General features: G+C 41.1%; 1 protein-coding gene across 1 annotated transcript; it reads left to right on the top strand.

The window, feature by feature from the left end:
• The first annotated feature begins 537 nt into the window (after positions 1-537).
• LOC128102986 (olfactory receptor 24) lies at positions 538-1,479 on the top strand. The gene has a single exon (XM_052726995.1). It carries the CDS (start codon positions 538-540, stop codon positions 1,477-1,479), a length of 942 nt encoding a protein of 313 aa, XP_052582955.1.
• The last annotated feature ends 20,034 nt before the right edge of the window (positions 1,480-21,513 follow it).

Genomic DNA, 21,513 nt, shown 5'->3' with positions numbered 1-21,513 from the left:
GATACCTTGGACACACACACAGTTAAAAGCACAAAATGAAATCTTTCCATTCTCTTTTCCATGATGTTTCCAGCCCTGAAATTATATACATACGAATAAAATTATATAGTCTGAGCAAATTGTATTTATATATTTAGGGACATATTTTAAAAACTATATGTAACAACAATCAAAGAAAAAGAGGGTAGATGCTGTGAATCCAAGAGAAAGTAGAGATAGGAAGGGGGATAATTGGGAGGGGTTTAAGGAAGAAAAGAGAAAGTACTAATGGTGTTATTGTATTTTAAGTTCAAAAAAAAGTAAAAAGAGAAAAAAATCCATAAGCTATCCACTTTCTCAATATTTATGTGCAATGGAAATATTCAGAGGATTCTGAATTTAAGCTTTGAGAGTGGGGTAATATAAATACTAAGCAAAAGTCCAAAGTACTATAATTAGCTCAGACAAGAACTGGGAAGTTAACTTGTCTTACCTTCTAATCTATATTCATACTATTCCTTAACTTCTACTTTTAATACTTCCAAAAGAGTTAAACGCATGGAACTGCACAACCAAACCAGTGCATCTGAATTCATCCTCCTGGGACTTTCAGAAAAGCCAGAACATGAGCCTGTCCTCTTTTCTTTGTTCCTCTGCATGTATGTGGTCACAGTCGTGGGGAACTTGTTGATCATCTTAGCCATCAGCGCTGACTCTCACCTCCACACTCCTATGTATTTCTTCCTGGCTAATCTCTCCTTGGTTGATTTCTGTCTAGCTACCAACACTGTTCCCAAGATGCTGGTGAACATTCAAACCAGGAGCAAGTCTATCTCTTATCCTTGCTGTCTGACCCAGATGTACTTTTTCCACTTTTTTGGCATCATGGACAGTGTCTTAATAGCTGTGATGGCTTATGACCGGTTTGTGGCCATTTGTCACCCATTACATTATTCTACTATCATGAGCCCACGCCTCTGTGGGCTGCTGGTCGGTGGCCCATGGGTGTATTCCTGTTTCATCTCCCTCACCCACATCCTCCTCATGGCCCGTCTGGTATTCTGTGGAAACAATGAGCTCCCTCACTACTTCTGTGACCTCACCCCACTTCTACGGCTTTCATGCACAGACACAACAGTAAACAAAATCTTCGTGCTTATTGTGGCAGGAATGGTGATAGCTACACCTTTTGTCTGCATCCTTGCCTCCTATGCTCGAATCATCGTGGCCATCATGAAGGTGCCCTCTGCGGGTGGCAGAAAGAAAGCCTTTTCTACCTGTAGCTCCCACCTCTCTGTAGTAGTCCTTTTCTACGGGACCACCATTGGGGTCTATCTGTGTCCCTCCTCTGTCCGCACAGCTGTGAAGGAAAAGGCTTCTGCGGTAATGTACACAGCAGTCACTCCCATGCTGAACCCCTTTATATACAGCCTGAGGAACAGAGACCTGAAGGGAGCCCTGAGGAAGTTCATCAACCGAAAAATAAGCACATCCTCCTGATCATCAGAACACTAGGGAATTTCCAGGCAGCAGAATCTAAAGATCTGAGTTCTTCAACTAAAGTTGGAATAGCATGTGAAGAAAAAGTAACCTCTTTAAATTCTGAGCTCCAGAAACCCAAGTGGCAAATTCTATGTGGCCTTTTAACTATTGTCCTATTCTAGTTGTTTTTATTGTCAATTTGGTACAGCCTAGGATCACCTGGGATGAGGGAATCCCAAATGGAGAATTACCTGGGTTCAATTGGTTTGTGAGTATATCGTGAGGGCTTAACTTAACTGCTCATTGATGTATGAAGGCCCAGCCCATTATGGACGGTACCATCCATAGGCCCATGATCCTGGGCTGTGTAAGGAAGCCAGCTAAACACTAAACATGAGGCTTTCAGCAAGCCAACATTGTTCCCCCATGGGTGTTGCTTTAAGTTTCTGCTGAGTTTCTTTGCTGGTGTCCTTCAAAGATTGACTGTAACCTTTAAACTAAATTAGACCCCTTCCTCTAATAACTTGTTTTTGGTCAAGAGTATTTTCTCACAGAAACAGAAAAGGTAACTAGAAGTTTCCCCATATATGGAGAGCAGTAAATAATTCTAATTATATTTCACATTGTCCTCAGAGAAAAATAAGACTATCATTCCAGATTGGATTTTCTCTGCTTCAATATCCTTTTAGCAAACAGCAAATGCAACATGCATTGCTTAACAATAATATCTCCTGAGAAATGTATCATCTGAAGATTTTAGCACTGTAGAAATATTATAAGTGTTATTTACCTCAACTTAGTGTAATAATTCAACTCAACACTTTTATTAAATTTATTTTTAGATAGTCTCACATTTCTACAATACATACCAACCATTCTCATCTCCCACCTTCCTATCGCTCCTGTGAAGCTCTGCTCCTACGCACAGGTGTCTCTTACACATTCTATCTTATACATTCATGTGTAGCCATTTTGTTTTATAACCCAAAGACATCAGTATGACTATGAGATCAGAGATATCTATTGGAGCCTGGTGGGTTCAGCAGTGGGTACATAATTGAAAACAGTTGTTCTCTCTCTCTCTCTCTCTCTCTCTCTCTCTCTCTCTCTCTCTCTCTCTCTCTCTCTCTCTCTCTCTCTCTCAGAGTCTATCAATAACCAATAGTTCTAAGACAAAAGATAGGTCCTCGTTAGTCCCTCTCCCTTCATTGGGTTATTATTGATAAGGCCAGTCTTATATGTACATCCAGACATGTAATTACACTCAGAAAAAGTTAATAACTGCAATAGTTATATCCAGTCCAGAAAATGGTTGTTCATAGACCTACTCCTTATCCTTCAAATCTTATATTCTTCCCACCACCTCTCCTCTGCCAGTGTTCCCTGAGCCTGTATGGATGTCTTGTTTACTGCCAACCATGCAAACATTCCTGATTTTTGCATCTTGGACAGTGTCTTAAGGTTTCTATTGCTGTAAAGAGACACCATGACCACTTAAGCTCCATAAAAGAAAACATTTAAGTGGGCTGGCTTTCAGTTTTGGAGGTTTAGTCCATCTTCATCGTGGCAGGATATGGCAGTATGCACACAGACATGGTTCTGGAGAATGAGCTGAGAATTCTACATCTTGAACGCAGGCAACAAGAAGTGACTTGTGTCACTGAGCTAAGTAACTGTGTCACAATAGCTCAAGCATTGGAGATCTCAAAGCCTGCCCCCACATTGGCACATTTTCTCCAACAAGGCCACACCTCCTAGCAGTGTCACTCCTTATGAGCTTCTGGGGGCCAATTACATTCAAACTACCAAGGACAGCTTACAGTAATAACCCCTTGACTCTCTTCACTCACTGCTATTCTTTGTAGGAAGTGTCTTCTCTGATCAAAGGTGGGAGCAGCTTTTGTCTATGGGTATAAGCATAGGTATTTTAGAAGGCAATTTGCTGCCTTGTCAATTTATCAGCATGGAGTCTTGATATAATTAGAGTGGTTGGTGCTGGAGGTATAGGTCAATGAGTAGCATGCTTGATTATTATCCACCATGTCTTAGGCTGGATATCCAGCACTGTAAGACACAGCACAATAAAACATTATAAACATTTTTATTCCACAATAAAAAGAAGTGCACTTTAAAATATAAATAAGGACTGGGGGTGGCTTCGTAAATAAAGCTCTTGCTGCACAAGCATGAGGACTAGTATTTGGATTCCCCAAAACTCAGGTGAAGCCAGATGAAATTTCACACATCTGTAATTCCAATACACCTGCAGTGAGATGGAAGGTAGAGACAGCAGAATCTCCACAAGCTCAGTGGCTGGCCAGCCTGGCATATTCAGTGGTTTAACAGTGGACCCTGTTAAACAAGGTGTAAGGTGATGACCAATATTCAAAGTTATTCTCTGACCTTCACATGCTCACTGTGCATTCCTGTTCCCATACTCATATATATAGATATTCATACACACACATCATCATCATACACATGCACATATCAATAGAGAAATGTAAAACAGCAATAAAAAGTAGAATAAATATGTAAATCAGTAACATGGACCTTTATTAAGATTGCCAAGATTCTGTATTGAGTGCAATGTATTGTTGTGAAACAATTTTCTCTTGAATTGACTAAGGTGATTCCATCTTGTCCTAACTCTATTTTATGTCTGTCTAGACAACACTCAGCCTTTCATCCTCCAATAGTCACAATCACCTTGGCAAGACTTTTAAGACAGTCCCTGACCCTGACCATAGGCCAGATGTATTAATCAAAATAATTAATGTTTGTGCAATCTTAAACATTAAACTAAGATAACTAGAGAAATCATAAATCAAAAATAATTGCCATATGGTATAACAAGAAATCCAAGGGAGTCTGCTTAAAGGATATGGTATTATTATCATTATTCCCAATTTATATCATAATAATTATTTATTATGATATAAATTGGGAAGAACAACTCACTAAACAGAATAGGCAAAATCATGGCAGAGTCCTGGAAGGCTGATGGCTAGTCCCACACTGCTTCTGCCACCTGAGTCAGTCCATACCGTTCAAGCCCATGAGGGAGAGAAGAGAGCTAGGCGTAAGTGCCCCTCAGGTCTTAAGCTAGCCCTGAGGCCACAACCTAGGAGCTGGTACCTCAAGGTCATAGGTGGAACAAGTAGGCACTACATCTCCCCTTTTTGTTTAAATAAGAAAGTTCTAACCTAAAATAAAACTATATGCAATAGGAACAATTATCAAGTATTATCCAGGAGAGGGGAAAGGTAATAACATAAACAAAAACAGAAATACAACCAACAAGAACAACATCAAACAAGAAACACATTGTCCAGAAATGACCAGACCATAGGTAAATGGCAAGTTACAGAGATTACTCCAATAGCTATCCTGAAGAATGTAACTTTTGTACCTAAAATGTTCTTAGCTAAGATATGAGAGGACTATAACTGTAACTATCTAGTCTTCAACCTTGTCAAAGACCTGGAAAGGAAAATAATATTACATGAGTAAACAGGAAGTGCAAACAAGCAACTTCCAAAAAGTTGCAAGAATTGACAGAGACAGCTGGTAGCCTGTCTCTGTCACCTAATATTTCTCAGCACCATTGAGGCATCCATTTTGGCTACAGGCCTAGAATATCTGACAGACCCTTTTCCGAAATAGGAATTTTGAAAGTCTGTCTTACCCTGGCGTGGCAAGGTTCAGCAGTCACTTTTCCTTGTGTCCTGCTATCCAGAAAGGACAGTATGCAAACTGTCTGCAGCCAAGGCAAGGGCAGTTCTTTGCTCAGGAGGTCATTTTTTGCCAAGAAGAAGACAAACTTCTATTTACAGTGTCTTCAATGCCCAACATTCTCTTGGGAGTAGATCGGTGCTGCCAGGAGCAATTGCGTCTCATGTCAAAAGAATTCTAAGTTATCAAAACATCTAAATGCCATTCTCTCTAGGTCTATGAAGCGTTTGAAGATTACCTTTCCACCTGAAAATTATTTCTATAAATCTGGAAAACCTAACTAACATAATTATGAATATGACAAGCATTCATATTAATTATTAATCATAAATCTTATCTACCCAAATAACCTAAGGAGTAAGGCTTCACATTAAAGTAAACAATCTATAGACAAATGTACTATATATAAGGACAATGACCTCAAAATTGTGACAATATACAAAATACCTTAATCAGAGGTAGAAATGTATAGTACAATATGACAATAATATCCTTTTTATGTATCAATATATAAAATATTCTAAACAGAGGTAGAATATACATATAGTATGATAAATATAACTATACATTTATATCAATATACAAAATATTTCAAACAGGATAGGAACATATGTACAATATGGCAATTATAGTTTTGAATTTGTATCAACATACAAATTATCTTAAATAGGAATAGAAAAATGGTTTACATTTGTATCAATATACAAGAATCCATACCAGTGCAAATTATCTAAGGCTGATAGTCTGCTAAATTAGTTTACAAGTAGATACAATGATCTACTTTAATATCCTATCCTATCCCCCTTTTTTCTTTTCCAAAAAGAGAATCCTGAGTCTGAACTTTATTGTTCCACCCCTAACCCTATAACAACTTATAAACAACTCTTAACAGATGACAACTATCTATAAACCTGAGAAAACAAAACCTTTTGGGAGAGGGGACATCTTTTTCTTAAATTGCTTCCTACTGTCTAGAGGGTATCAGTATCTCTGTGGGATCCTGTAAGAAAGCAAAAACAATGGTTAAGTCCCATGAGGACTATCTGTAATGTTTGCAGCCAGTCTCAGAGCAATGGGTAAGGTTTGTCTGAAGTTCTGGCTAGATGTGTAAAATGATGAACCATCTCACCTTGGAACTGTCCTGAAGAGTTTGTAGTCCAAAGCTGCTCATTGAATGGTGTTTGTCAGTTCAATGACATCATTATAGACTGGGTAAGTCATTGTTGTGGGGCCCCATCTTCCTTCCGGAGACTTCAAAGATTGCTATTGAAAAGATTTATTTTTTACTGTGGAAAACTTAAACATTATTAGTATCAAAACAGAAAGTTTAAATTTTTGATGACATGATTGTGAAGAAGGATGCCAAGGAATCAAGAATAAGCATGGAGAGAAATAGAATCTTGACAACAATGGTCCCTATATTACTGGTTTTCTTCTGTCCCACACCAGTTAGCTCTTCTGATATGAGACAGAAATTTTTTTCTTTTAGCAACATGCTTGGGTTTAGAGAAGGAAAGAGTCACATTCCAACTCCAAAGCCAGCTTGATTTATTATTGAATCAGGACCACAACTATTCTGTAGTTAAAGAGATATTGATGTTAGGCAGTGAGATATTACCCTGTAGAGTATATTGGTACCAACAGATTCTTCCCTTCTGCTTTAGACATCCAGGTGTCCAAGGTCTTTTGATTTCTTGAAGATGGGTATTTCTATTATTCTGTAAAGACAAAAAACAAAACCCTGCCCCAACCATTGTATGTTGATTTTTCCTTACAACTTATGGAATTGTCACATCGTTGGATGAGCTATCACTTTTCCTCATCAAATGGTTTCTTCTGCTTGAATCACATTTTTATTAATTTTGCTGGTATCCATAGCAACATGTGACTCTATTAAGTTCTGTTCTGCACTCTAAATGCATAAGGTTTGCATTTCTCTCAACCTTGGTCAAAGAAGATTCTTTTTGCAGTGGATAGTGGTTAATGCAGACACACACATATATACATAATTAAAAATAAAAATAAACTCTCTATTTTAAACGAAAATGGGTTTTCAATATGGCTCAGTGGATAAAACCCCTTTCAGATGAGGCTTGGAAAACTTAGTTTAATCCCCCAGAATCCACTTTTAAAAATCCAGGTACAGACTGGCTTTTTAGAGCCCATTCCTTGTGGTGGCATGCCTTGATGCAGGGGGGAGGGGCTTAGTCCTGCCCCAGCTTGGTGTGCCCTCTGGTGTTGACTACCCAAGGGAGGCCTTACCCCTGTGAGGAGTGAATGGGGCTGAGATGGGGGAAAGTAGTGTGGGGGGAAGAAGCGGGGGGAGAGGCAACAGTGGTTGGTATGTAAAATAAGAAAATAAAAAAAATAGTAAAAAAATCCAGGTATGCTGGACAATGGCGACAAATTTGTTTAATCTCAGCACTCAGGAGGCAGAGGCAGGTAGATCTCAAAGAGTAAGTAAGTTTCAGGACAATTAGAATTGTTACACAGAGATATCCTGTCTTAAAAAAACAACACATAAATAAATAAATATCCAGATACAAAAGCACACAGTTACAACCCCAGCACTACTTGAGCAAGATGGAATGCAGACACAGGCAAATCAAATGAAATATCAGCTATCTACAAAGCATAGCAGAAATCAGAGCTACCCTGCATCAACAAGGCAGAAAGATAATTGCTTCCCAAAAGTGTTTCTCTAGCATAATTATAGCATGTGTGCACCCCTCCCCCCAAAACACATTGTAACACACAATAATAAACAAATAAACATTTGAAAACCATTTTACAGCTCCACGTAGTGGCACACACTTATACTCCCAGGACTCAGGAAGTAAAAGCAGAAGAACAGAATTTCAGGGCCGTCCTTCGCTACTACATAGTAAACCCAAATCCAACCTGGGTTACAGGAGAACCTGTCTCAGAAAAGCAAAGCAAAGCAAAACAAGCTACAATATTAATATTAACCAAAGATATTGACCTTTTACCAAGAAGTTGACAGGCTTTCTTTTTTCCTCTTTTACTAAGAACTTGATACCAAGTGACCAGAGTCAGGGAGCTTGGGCACAAAACACATGTTTCCCCCGCGTATTCTAAAGGACTGAAATGAGGTGTGTGGAAGAAAACCTGTAGCAGGCTCAAGTACCAAGGAAGTCAGATTGAGATGAGGTCCTGAAAGAGTGCAATGCCAGCCAGCTGAGTCAGAAGTCTTCAAAGCAGAAGCGGAGGCATGTCTGTATTACCATGTATGTGTCTGGAATGTGGGTTAGTTACTCCTGTTGCTGTGATAAATACACAAACAAAGTCAACTTAAGGGGGAAAAGTTTATTTTGGCTCACATTTGCCACCGCAGCAAGAGCTTGAGGAAACTGGTCACCTTGCATCCACAGTAAGGAAGCTGAAAGCAGTGAGTGCTTGTATTAGTACACTTTCTCATTTTTATTCAGGTTTTCCCACCTCAGTTAATCTAGTCCAGATAATCTCTCACAGGTCTTCCTGGAAGCCTGTTCATAGGTGATTCTAAAATTCTGTCAAGTTGACAATATTAATCATTTTAGTTCTGCCGAAAATGACAGAGGGTAGCACCCAAGGTGGAAAGTCAGGAAGCAGATTTATTGTAAGCATATACAAGTTTAGAGGACATTGTCCCCAAGTTCAGTTATACAGTGTGCTTTTTACCCCTTTTGTCCCCTTACTGGCTCCCACTAAAAACCTGTTAAGAAAGAAAGTGTTTACTTGGCCCTATGGTTCTAAGTTATGTCCCATCACTGTAGAAAAGTCAAAACAGAACTTAAAGTATCATACCTACTGCAGTCAAGAACACAGAGAACAAACACATGGATCCTTTCAAGACCTCCTGCCCAAAGAATAGTGCTGCACACATGGGCTGCTTATATACTGAAGACAATACCCCCATGACATGCCCAGAGGATACCCTGATCTAGACAATTCCTCAATGAAGATGCGTTCTAGATTATTCTAGGTTGTTTGATATTGACAGTTAAAAAATAATAATTGATCCAGCCCACAGCTCTGGCAGAAGCCTCCTTTTCCACCAGAGACCAGACTAGTATCCTGATCCCCAGGCCAGGCCAGCTCCCTGAAAAGAGTTGAAGCCTCCTACCCCACAATGGGCCAGGACACCTCCCTGAAAATCAGAGGCCAGGCCAGCATCTTAAACTTCAGAGGCCAGACCAGTATCCTGAACTCAAGAGACAAGGCAAGCACCCTGAAAACCAGGCAGAAGCCTCCTAACCCACCAGAATCCAGGCCAGCATTCTGAACCACAGAAGAACCTCAGCCAGATCAGAGGCCTTGTACATAGCCATCCATAACTTGGGCATCAACCCCCTGCTGGACCAGAGGCCATCCAGACCATCAGAAGTCAAGCTACCAACTCAGGCAGAGAACCTCTACTCAACCACAGACCTCTATAGCCAGAAGAACAGAAAGGGAACAGAAACCAAAGAAGAAAATACCCATTCAACAAAGACAAATCTAGAAATTGCTACCTACAACTATAATCACTCCATATCCAGATGCCTAAATGTCAGTATAAGAGTACAAACAACAGCCAGGGCAATATGTCACCACCAGAGACCAGCTATCTCACTACAGCAAGCCCTGAATATTCCAACATAGCTAAAGCACAAAACAAAGGCCTTAAAAGCAACTTTATGAGGATGATAGAGGTCTTTAAAAAGAAAATGAATAAATTCCTTGAAGCAATCAAAGAAAAGACAATCAAAAAATTGGAGGAAATCAATAAATTCCTTAAAGAATACCAAGAAAAAAAAAGAAACACGTGAAGAAAAATGTTCAAGACATGAAAAGGGAAATAGAAGCAATAAAGAAAACATAAACTGAGAAACTTCTGGAAATGGAAAATATATGCAAGTCAACAGAAATTACAGATGCAATCATCACCAACAGAATACAAGAGATTGAAATGAGAATCTCAGGTGCTGAAGACACGACAAAAGAAAGAGATTCATCAGTCAAAGATAATGTTAAATCTAAAAATTTCCTGACACAAAACATCCAGGAAATCTGGACACTATGAAAAAAAACTAGAATAATAGGAAAAGAGGGAGAGGATTCTCAACTCAAAGTCCCAGAAAATATTTTCAACAAAATCATCGAAAAAAAAAATTCCTAACCTAAAGAACATGCCTATAAAGACACAATTAAGCTTACAGAATACCAAATAGATTGGACCAGAAAAGAACAGCTCCTCACCACATAATAATCAAAACACTAAACACACAGAACAAATAAAGAATATTAAATCCTGAGAGAGAAAAAGACCAAATAATATATAAAGGTAGAACTATTAGAATTACACCCAAATTCTCAATGGAGACTCTTAAAGCCAGAAGGGCCTGAACAGACTTGCTGCAGACTCTAAGAGACCACAGATGCCATCCCAGAATACTACACCCAGCAAAACTTTCAGCCACCATAGATGGAGAAAACAAGATATTCCATGATAAAGCCAAATTTCAACCGTATCTACAAGATCAGTCCTACAGAAAGTACTGGAAGGAAAACTCCAACACAAGTAGGTTAACTACATCCACAAAAACACAGGCAATAAATAATCTCACACCAGAATAACCCAAAGAAGGAACACATCCACACACATACAACCACCAATAGCAACTACAAAATAATAGGAATTAACAATCATTGCTCATTGCTATCTCTCAACTTCAATGGACTTAATTCCCCCCCAATAAAAAAGACATAGACTAACAGAATGGGTGCAAAAACAAGATCCATTCTTCTGCTGCATAGAAGAAACACACCTCAACATCAAAGTAAGAGGAAGGCTAAAACAGACAAACAGGAGAAGGAATCAGTTCAAGACCTGAAAACAGAAATAGAAGCAATAAAGAAAACACAAACTGAGAGAATTCTGGAAGTAAAAATTCTAGGTAAGTGAACAAGAACTACAGATGCAAGTATCACCAACAGAATACAAGAGAAATGAGACTCTCAAGCATTGAAGACACAATAGAGGAAATAGATTCATCAGTCAAGGAAAATGTTAAATCTAAAAAAATTCCTAACACAAAACATCCAGGAAATCTGGGACACTATGAAAAAACACAAATCTATGAATAATAGTAGTAAAAGAAGGAGAAAATCCCAGCTCAAAAATCCCAAGAATATTTTAACAAGATCATAGAAGAAAATTTCCCAACCTAAAGAAAGACATGCTATAAAGGTACAAGAAGCTTACAGAACACCAAATAGATTGGATCAGAAAAGAAAAAATCTCCATGCCACATAATAATCAAGACACTAAACATACAAAACAAGGAAAGAATATTAAAAGTGGCAAGGGGCCAAGTAGCATATAATGGCAGACCTATTAGAATCACACTAGACTTTTAAATGGAGACAATAAAATGCAGAACATCCTGGACTGATGTCTTGCAGACTCTAAAAGACCACAGATGCGATTACAGACTACCATGCCCAGCAAAAACTGTTAATCACCATACATGGAGAAAACAAGATATTTCATGACAAACTCAAATTTAAACAATATCTATCCATAAATCCAGCCCTACAGAAGGTACTAGAAGAAATACTCCAATACAAGATGCCTAACTACACCCACAAAAGCACAGGCAATAAATAATCTCACACCAGCAAAACTCAAAGGGAAACATGCGCACGCGCGTGCACACACACACACACACACACACACACACACACACACACACACACACACTACCACCAACACCAATAAAAAATAACAGAAATTAACAATTGTTGGTCATTAATATCTCTCAATATCAATGGACTCAATTCCCCCATAAAGAGATACAGGATAACAGAATGCATATGAAAACAGGATCCATCCTTCTGCTGCATACAATAAACACACCTCAATATCAAAGATAAACATTACTTCAAAGTAAAGGGTTGGAAAAAGATTTTCTAAGCAAATGGACCCAAGAAGTAAGCTAATGTAACTATTCTAATATCTAACAAAATAGATTTCTAATCAAAAGAGATGGAAAAAGATATTTCATACTCATCAAAGGAAAAGTCCACCAAGATGACACTTCATTTTTTAACATCTATGCCCCAATGCAAGGATACTCACATTTGTAAAATAAACATTAATAATGCTTAAATCATACATTGAACCTCACACATTAACAGTGGGAGACTTCAATAGCCTGCTCTTACCACTGGACAAATCATCCAAACAAAAACTAAACAGAGAAATAATGGAGCTAACAGATGTTATGAACCAAGAGGACTAACAGATATCCATAGAACATTTCACTCAAACACAAAAGCAATTCTGGTAGATTCAGTCAAGGCAGGTCCAGTCCCCTCCTCCCAGGGCTGAGCCAAGTGTCCTCTGCATAAGCCCCAGGTTCCAAACAGCTAGCTCATGCACTGAGGGACAGGTCCCGGTCCCACTGCCTGGATGCCTCCCAAACAGATCAAGCTAATCAACTGTCTCACTTATCCAGAGGGCCTAATCCAGTTGGGGGGCTCCTCAGCTATTGGTTCATAGTTCATGTGTTTCCATTAGTTTGGCTATTTGTCCCTGTGCTTTTTTCAATCTTGGTCTCAACAATTCTCGCTCATACAAACCCCTCCTCTTTCTTGCCAATTGGACTCCTGGAGCTCCACCCTGGGGGCGTGGCTGGGGATCTCTGCATCCATGTTCCCTCAGTCATTGGATGAGGTTTCTAGCATGACAATCAGGGTGTTTGGTCATCCTATCACCAGAGTAGGTCAGTTCGGGCTGTCTCTCACCCATTGCCAGTAGTCTATTGTGGAAGTATCTTTGTGGATTTCTGTGGACCTCTCTAGCACTTTGCTTCTTCCTATTCTCATGTAGTCTTCATTTATCATGGTCTTTTATTCCTTGTTCTCCGTCTCTGTTCTTGATCCAGCTGGGATCTCCTGCTCCCCTAAGCTCTCTTTCCCTCGAACCTTGACCTTCATTACCCCCAATCACGGCCAGGTTGTTCATGTAGATCTCATCCATTTCTCTGTCATTGGGCGATCCCTGTGTCTTTCTTAGTGTCCTGTTTTCTAGGTAGCCTCCCTGGAGTTGTGAGTAGCAGTCTAGTCATCTTTGTTTTACATTTAGTATCCTCCTATGAGTGAGTACATACCATGTTTGTCTTTCTGAGTCTGGGTTACCTCACTCAGGATGATTTTTTCTAGATCCATCCATTTGCCTGCAAACCTCATGATGTCATTGTTTTTCTCTCCTGAGTAGTACTCCATTGTGTATATGTACCACATTTTCTTTATCCATTCTTCAGTTGAAGGGCATCTAGGTTGTTTCCAGGTTCTGGCTATTACAAACAATGCTGCTATGAACATAGCTGAGCAAGTGCCCTTTTGGTATGATTGAGCATTCCTTGGGTATATGCCCAAGAGTGGTATAGCTGGGTCTTGGGGGAGATTGATTCCCAATTTTCTAAGAAAGTGCCATATTGATTTCCAAAGTGGTTGTACAAGCTTGCATTCCCACCAGCAGTGGAAGAGGGGGAGCAGAAGGGGGGAGGTCAACGGAATCCGTGGCTGATATGTAAAATTAAATTAAATTATAAAAAAAAAAGAAAAATGAAAAAAATGCTAATGACAGCCTATGCTGGAGAGGGAGTAGGGTAAGTGGAACACTCCACTGCTGGTGGGAGTGCAAACTTGTACAGCCACTTTGAAAGTCAGTATGGTGATTTCTCAGAAAATTGGGAATTAATCTACCTCAAGACCCAGCAATACCACTCTTAGGCATATACCCAAAGGATGCTAAACCATACCACAAGGACACTTGCTCAACTATATTCATAGCAGCATTATTCGTAATAGCCAGAACCTGGAAACAACCTAGATGCCCCTCAACCAAAGAATGGATAAAGAAAATGTGGTACATGAAAGGACCAAGCAGATGCCATAACAGGCTGCTCAGTCTTCTCTCAGAGATCAGGCCTCAATTTCAGTTTCCTGAGACTTGAGCAAGTAGTTTCTAGGAGGGCCATGAACAAAAGACATGGTCTTTGCACTAGATACCTTTCTGCACATACTCTGACTGCTCAAAGTACAGCCAGTTGTTTACTGTCTGGGACCCCTCATGAACTTAGAGCTATGTGCATGAGTCAAGGACAGAGCCTCAACTGCTGAGCCAGCCCCCGCAATCAGCACGTGCTAGGCCAGTCAGCCCCCTTGGCAGCTCAAGGACAGAGCCTGGGCCACTGAGTCAGTCCCCACAGTCAACAGTCAGCACGTGTAAGGCCAGCCATCCCCCATGGCAGCTCAAGGACAAAGCCTGGGACTTATCCCAGACAGTCACCAAAATGATAATTGTAACCCCCAACCAGTAAATTCAAAGGTTACATACCCTCACCCAATTAAAAGAGAACAGAGACCTTCAAAAATAAAAATAAACCAATCTGAGTTGCAATCATGCCAAATCCCCCCCCCCCCCCCCCCAACCGCCCTGAAGGGCTTGCAGTTTTTGCCTTTAAATAGCTAGTCTCACAAAGAAAGAGCAACTCCTCCCTGCCTCACTGTATTGGGTGCAGGAAGGAGTTCCCTGCCTAGGCTTGTATCTACAGAATAAACCTTGCTGTTGCATTCTGGACATCCTCATTCTTCAGTGGTCTCTTGGGGGTCATGACCTGGGCATAACAGTACATATACAGAATGCAATATTACTCAGGGGGAAAAAAAACAATGACATCATAAAATCTGCAGGCAAATGATAGAACTAGAAAAAATCATCCTGAGTGAGGTAACCCAGATCCCGAAAGACAAACACAGTATGCACTCACTTGTAAGTGGATACTAGATGTAAAGCAAAGGATAATCAGACTACAATCCTCAACCCCAGACAAGCTAGGTGACAAGGGGGACCCTAAGAGGGACTCATGGATCTCCCTTGGAAGAGAATAGATGAGATGTCCTGGATAAACTGGGAGTGGGGAGAGTAGATAGGAGGGGATGGAGAATGGGAACACGCAGGATCAGGATGGTCAAGTTGGGGGTGGGACAGAGAGGAGAGTAAAAAAAAAGAGAGAGATCTTGATAGAGGGGGCATTTAAGGGATTAGAGAGAAACCTGGGTACCAGTGAAACTCCCAGGAAACCACAAGGATGACCCCAGCTAAGACTCCTGGCAATAGTGGAGAGGGTTTCTGAACTGGCCTTCCCCTGTAATCAAATTGTTGACTACCCTAATTGTCATCATAGAACCTTCATCCAGTAACTGATGGAAGCAGATGCAGAGATCTATAGCCAAGCACTGGCCTGAGCTCCAAGAGTCCAGTTGAAGAGAGGGTGGAGGGATTATATGAGCAGGAGGCATCAAGATCATGATGTGAAAACCCACAGAGACAGGTGACCTGAGCTTATGGGATCTCACAGATTCTGGATGGAAAGATAGAGAACCAGCATGGGACCAACCTAGTCCCTCTGCATCTAGGTGACCCTTGTGTAGCTTGGTCTTTTGTAGGGCCCTTAGCAGTGGGACCAGGACCTGTCCCTGAACTTATTCCCTATGGTAAGATGCCTTGTTTAGCCTTGATGCAGAGTGGAGGAGCTTGGTCCTGCTGCAACTTGATATGCCATGCTTTGTGGATTCCCAAGGGAGACCTTACCCAATCTGAATGGAAAAGGAGGAGGAATGGATGGTTGGATAGAAAGGAGGTGGGGGAGTAAATAGAAGGAGAGGAGGGAGGGAAACTGTGATTCCTATGTAAGCTAAAATAAAGAAAACAAATAAACAGAAAAAAAGACACCTTCATGTAAAAATCAGTGTTTCATATGGTAGCATATTTATAGAAGCTAATGTGTGCATTTATTAGAAAAAGTGTTGTGCATGAATCCTTTCTCAATATAGAAATTGACTTGTTATGCTTCTAAAACAGCAGTGATGATAATCCATGTTGAACCAAGACACTCTTCTATGTTCTCACTCTATTAACATTTTCAGGTATTGTAAGTGTGCATCTAAGCACCTCATGCTTTTGTTGCTTTAGAATGTCTGTAACATGAGTCATCACTTGATTATGTGATTGTTACACTCCTTATGAAGAAAATCTTGAAATTTTTTTCATGGACGAGCTGATTTCAATTTGATGCGGAGAATGAGCAGCTTGAACTGGTGCAAATCTTGGTTCACCCAAGGTGCTTCTCTGTAAGAATTTGATTATCCATTCCAAACTATTTCACACTGAGAATAATAGAGGTTCACTTTAGAAGCCCCTGTCTTTATGTTTTTATGCAGGCAGGTAAAATACTCCTAAGGATTCTAATTAGAGGTGCCTTTAAGAGCCTACTGTCTTGTGACTACTTTCTATCCAGATTGTTTACATCATAAACAAAAGCAAGTATTTGTTGGGTCAGTGAGTAACACTCCACTCGCAGCTCAAAGCAGACCCCAGGGTATGTTAGAGCAGTGTTTGAAAGGATACTGTTCATGCGTGTGCTGCCACTGTGTATTTATTGTATTAATAGAAGGCTTGGAGTAAGGAAGAAATGCTTTAGATAAACCAACTATAAACAAGAAAGAAACTAATCACACATTGGTAAAAGCTACTGCCTCAAAAAAGTTTAATCCAAACTGCCAAGTTATTTCCCAATTTTCTTCCGGGAAAGCAAGGAGAAGGTGATGGGGAAATTTTTCAGGGTTAAATGGGAATAGAAGGGGGGCTGGTGAGCTGGGGTGGGGCTTATGGGCAGGGACTAAGGGATCCTAGAGACTAGCATTGATAAGTTAGTTGACACCACAGTCATATGTTAATGAAGGGCCCGAAGTTCCTCTTGCCTGAGAGAAGAATGACTCCTTTTTTTTGCAAGCAGGAACTTTTTTCAAGCTCCTGAGGGAGTGGAGGTTTTTGTCTAGATATGTGACCTTGGAAAAAGAACTTTCTTGGTGGACAAAACTGAAATCAAGGTACTTTAAAGTTAGGATTGAGGAGGCATTTGTAGTGGAGATGTCATGAGTACATAATCTCTTCAACTTCACCAACATAAACACAGAGTTTTATTTTACAGAGCAGTAGTTTACAGTACATATCTTGAAGATCCACATCTGAAGCTAGAATGTGTGCTGGTCTGTGGGCTAGTTGAAAGGCTTACAACAAGCCCCCACGGTCGGGCGTGTTCATATGCCTGGCGGACACTTCCGCCTAGCCAGGTCCAGGTCAGGATAGCCATTTCCGGATCAGGGCATCTCGCATGACCAGGATGCCCGGCAGACCTGGACACTTCCGCCTAGCCAGTTCCAGGTCAGGATAGCCATTTCCGGGTCAGGGCATCTCGCGTGACCGAGATCTGTGACGTTCCATTGGCCACGTAGGTGTACAAAGTGGCCATGTGATCTACGTAGTAGTGACAGCTGATCTGTCCACGCCCAGCCTTTAAAATCTGGCGCCATGTTCCCGATTCCTTCTTCTCCACACACGTGCTTCCCACAGGCCTGTTCACTCTCTGTCCCTTTACCTTTAATAAAATTCTTGTTAGTGGATTCTGTCGTGTTTTGTGACATTTCCTTGCAGGGTAAGAACACAATGCAGCCGAAAAACTAACACTAGTGGCCAGATTTTTTTTTATTAAGAAATTTTCTACTCACTCCACATACCACCCACAGATCCCCCTTCCTCCCACCCCCAGCCCTCTTTCCCAAGCCACCCTGCAACCCCACATCCCCCAAATCAAGGTTTCCCATGGGGAGTCAGCAGAGCCCAGCACACTGAGGATAGGCAGGTCCAAGCCCCTTCCCACTGCACCAAGGCTGTGCAAGGTATTACAACACAGGCACTGGATTCCCAGAAGCCTGCCCATGCACCAGGGATGGATCCCGATCCCCCTGCCTGGGTGCCCCCCCCAACAATTCGAGCCAAACAACCATCTTCCATATCCAGAGGGCCTAGTCCAGTCCCATGGGGGTTCCACAGCCACCACTCCACAGTTCATGGTCTTCCACTAGTGTGGCTGGTCATCTCTGGACATCCTCCCATCATGATCTTGACATCCCTCGCCTACAGTATCTCTCCTCTCTCTCATCAATTGGATTCCGGAAACTCAGCCTGGTACCCTGGTCGTGGCTCTGTGTATCTGCCTCCATCTGTCACTGGACAAAGGCTCTATGATGACATCTAGGTTATTTGCTAGGCTGGTCACCAGAGGAGACCCGGTCCAGGCACCCTCTGGACCACTGCCAGCAGACCAAGGTGGGGTCATCCTTGTGGATTCCTGAGAACCTCCCCAGTACCCTGCCTCTTCCTATTCCCATGATGTCCTCATCTATCATGGTATCCTCCTCCCTACCCTCCTACTCTGTACCTGTTCCAGCATGACCCTCCCATTTCCCTATGTTCTCATCCCCCACTCCTCGACCTCTGCCACACACACAACCCCAGTCCACTCATGTAGATCTCATTAGTGGCCAGATCTTACTGAGAACTGTTTTCATCTCTGTCAAATGGTATTGTCTCCTTTTCAAGCAAGTTTTAGTGAAAGATTTCAAACTATTAAAAATGGTTTCTTTTTTTTTAATTTATTTTAATTTATTTTAATTTATTTTGCAATACAATTCAGTTCTACATATCAGCCACGGATTCCCTTGTTCTCCCCCCTCCCGTCCCCCTCACCTTCCCCCCAACCCCCCCCCCCATTCCCATCTCCTCCAGGGCAAAGGTTTCTTAAGAGAAACTATTAAAATTATTTCTTTTGCCACCAGTTTTTTTGAGTCTCCATCACAACATGCTCTTAACAGTTATTTAAATAACTGTTTGCTTGTAAAATAACATCAGGCAGTTGTGTTCAAACCAAGTATCAAAAACAGGAGTTTATACAGCTTTGAAAAGCAATTGTGATAGGTCTGCCTCATACCTCCAGATCAACACAGCAACTCCGGAGTATTATGATTAATGTAAAGCTGAAGATAAAGCTTTACCCTAGTTAGGGATCAAAAACTGTATCACCTTAAATGCCAAAGTTTTAATATGTAAATGACTGTATACCACCATAGAGGATGTGCTCATAGAGATTACTGCTGCTAATGGCTGAGTTGTTTATTTTCATGAATAAAGATTAGCAAGAAGCTTTTAAATCATCTTAAGAAAACAAACAAAAAACCTATATGTTCCTTGATTCATGGTTGGTTTATATCCTGAACCTATCATAAGTTGCTCATATTATAACTTAAAGTCAGATTAGTAAATGAGCAAATAAGGATCCAGTGAGATAACTCAGTGAGCAAAGATATCTGCCCCGAACCTTGGTGGAGCATATTTAATCCCCAGAACTCAGTGGAAGGAGAGAGGCAATGCTCACAATTTGCTCCAACCTGCACACACACACACACACATTAAAATAAAATCATAAAATATAAGTAATAAGCAAATCACCCAAGCAGATCAGATACTTCCCAAAGGAAGTACAAATGGGGTTCTTGGGATATAACTCATTTGGTAGTAGAATGCTTGCCTGGAATTTATGAGGTTCACTATCCACCACCAGATTAAACCAGGAGGGGTGATGTCTGTAATCCCAGCACTCAAAAGTAGAATGGGGAGAATGAGAAGTTCAAGGTCATTCCCAGCAACACAGTGAAGTTGAGGCCAGTCTGAGCTACATGGTATCCTTTTTCACAAAAGAATAAGAAGAGGAAGAGAATGGAGGGGGAAAAGTATATGAGAAGTATTCAACGTCTTTAGCCACCAGAGAAATGCAAATCAAAACTGTATGGATACAGAATGGCATCACCAAGAAACAAAAAGTAACCGAAGTTGTCATGGAAGACAGGGAAAGAGAATGCCATCTGATAAGTTTTAAATCCCTCGTTGCTGGGTATCTACTGCCACCAATGTAATAAGTCAATCAAGCCGAATTAATAAATCCAGGTTTAATGAACAGAGCAAAGCAATCTTGGGTGACCCTTGGAAAGGCAGTGGAAGAGTCACAGGGTAAATATGGCTGTCAGGCCTTAAGTAACCTGTAGGCATGGTCTTGAGCAGCCCCAGGGAAGGTCTGGCTTTTGGTGGGCTTTGAGGGAGTCTGTTTGAGGGGGCAGGGTCTGGGGGAGAGAAGTGGGGGAGGAAAGTGGAGGTAGAACTTCTACCAGAACATTCCACTCTTTGGGTATATGGGTGCCAGGGGTTGAGTGGAGCTTCCACCAGAACACCATTGTTGCTGGGAATTAAACTAGCACAACCACTTAGAAGTAATATGGAGGTTCCTCAGTAAAACAACAACTAGAATTGCTGTAATATCCATCTATACTATACCTGAAGGAACAGGTAAGCAGATGCCTGTATGCCCACATGTACAGTGGCACCGTTCACGGTAGCCAAAATGTGGTGTCAGTGTGAGTAATCATGAGCAGATGTATTAGTAAAAAGCATATGCACAAGATAGAATCTGCCTCGGGAATGCAGAGACATGAAATCCTGTCATTTAAGCAAAATTTCAGACATAGCAGACATAGAAACTATTGCATATTTTCTCTCATATGCAGAAACTTCTTCAAAGAAATATTTATAAGCATTTATAGCACACACACATACCCAATCCTTAGGGATCATTGTGGAAGAGGGAGCCAAAAGAATGTAAGAGCCAAAGGACAGGCAGAAGGGCTGTGAATGCTATCTTTTGGGCATCACAAGTCCAAACCGGTCCTGACCTCCTAGCAGCTGTGGCTCCCTGCAATGGGCCTGCACCAGAGGGAGGCCCAAGCTACTAAATGGTTCTCGGGGAGGGCCAACCATGGTTTTCAGTTGTGTGGCCACTAATGAGCCCACTGGATTCCAAACCCACAGTCACATAGAAGAGTCAGAAGGCTCTTGTGGCCCCTAAAACCATGAGCAAGTCAACATGCTGCGCTTTGTCTTTGTTGAGCACCGAGCCATAACTCAGGTCATGTGCCACACCACTCTGTTGACGGCTGAGAACCTCTCTGTTAAGAAAGCTCTGGAGATTAGACCCAAATCTAGCCGGGAAGAACGTCTTTCTTGGAAAGAGATGGGACAGTGTTCAAGAAAGGAACGTGAGGAAAAACTTGACATTTAAATACACTTTACAAATTACTGGTTGGGGAGATGTGTGCCTGTGGACTTGATGTGTGCGTGTGTGTTGTGTGTAGGTATTTGGGAGTGTTGTGCTACGCTTCTGCATGTATGTTTGCTGTGTGGGGCCATGTGCATATGTGTGTGTTGTGCTGTGTTCGTGCTTTGTGAGGGCATATATGTTTGTGTTCTTTAATCTGTAAACAAATATGCTGTCAAGTCAATCATATATCTTAGTTTAGGGTTTGTTTTGTTTTTTG

Source organism: Peromyscus californicus, unplaced genomic scaffold, assembly GCF_007827085.1.
Source record: "Peromyscus californicus insignis strain IS unplaced genomic scaffold, ASM782708v3 Scaffold_11__1_contigs__length_118956290, whole genome shotgun sequence".
In the NCBI taxonomy this organism is placed as follows: Eukaryota; Metazoa; Chordata; class Mammalia; order Rodentia; family Cricetidae; genus Peromyscus; species Peromyscus californicus.
Note: the sequence above shows the minus strand (reverse complement) of the source record. Positions and strands in the feature narration are given on the sequence as shown.

Coding starts and splice junctions, on each gene's coding strand:
- LOC128102986 (XM_052726995.1), top strand. CDS start 538: ATGGAACTGCACAACCAAACCAGTGCATCTGAATTCATCCTCCTGGGA.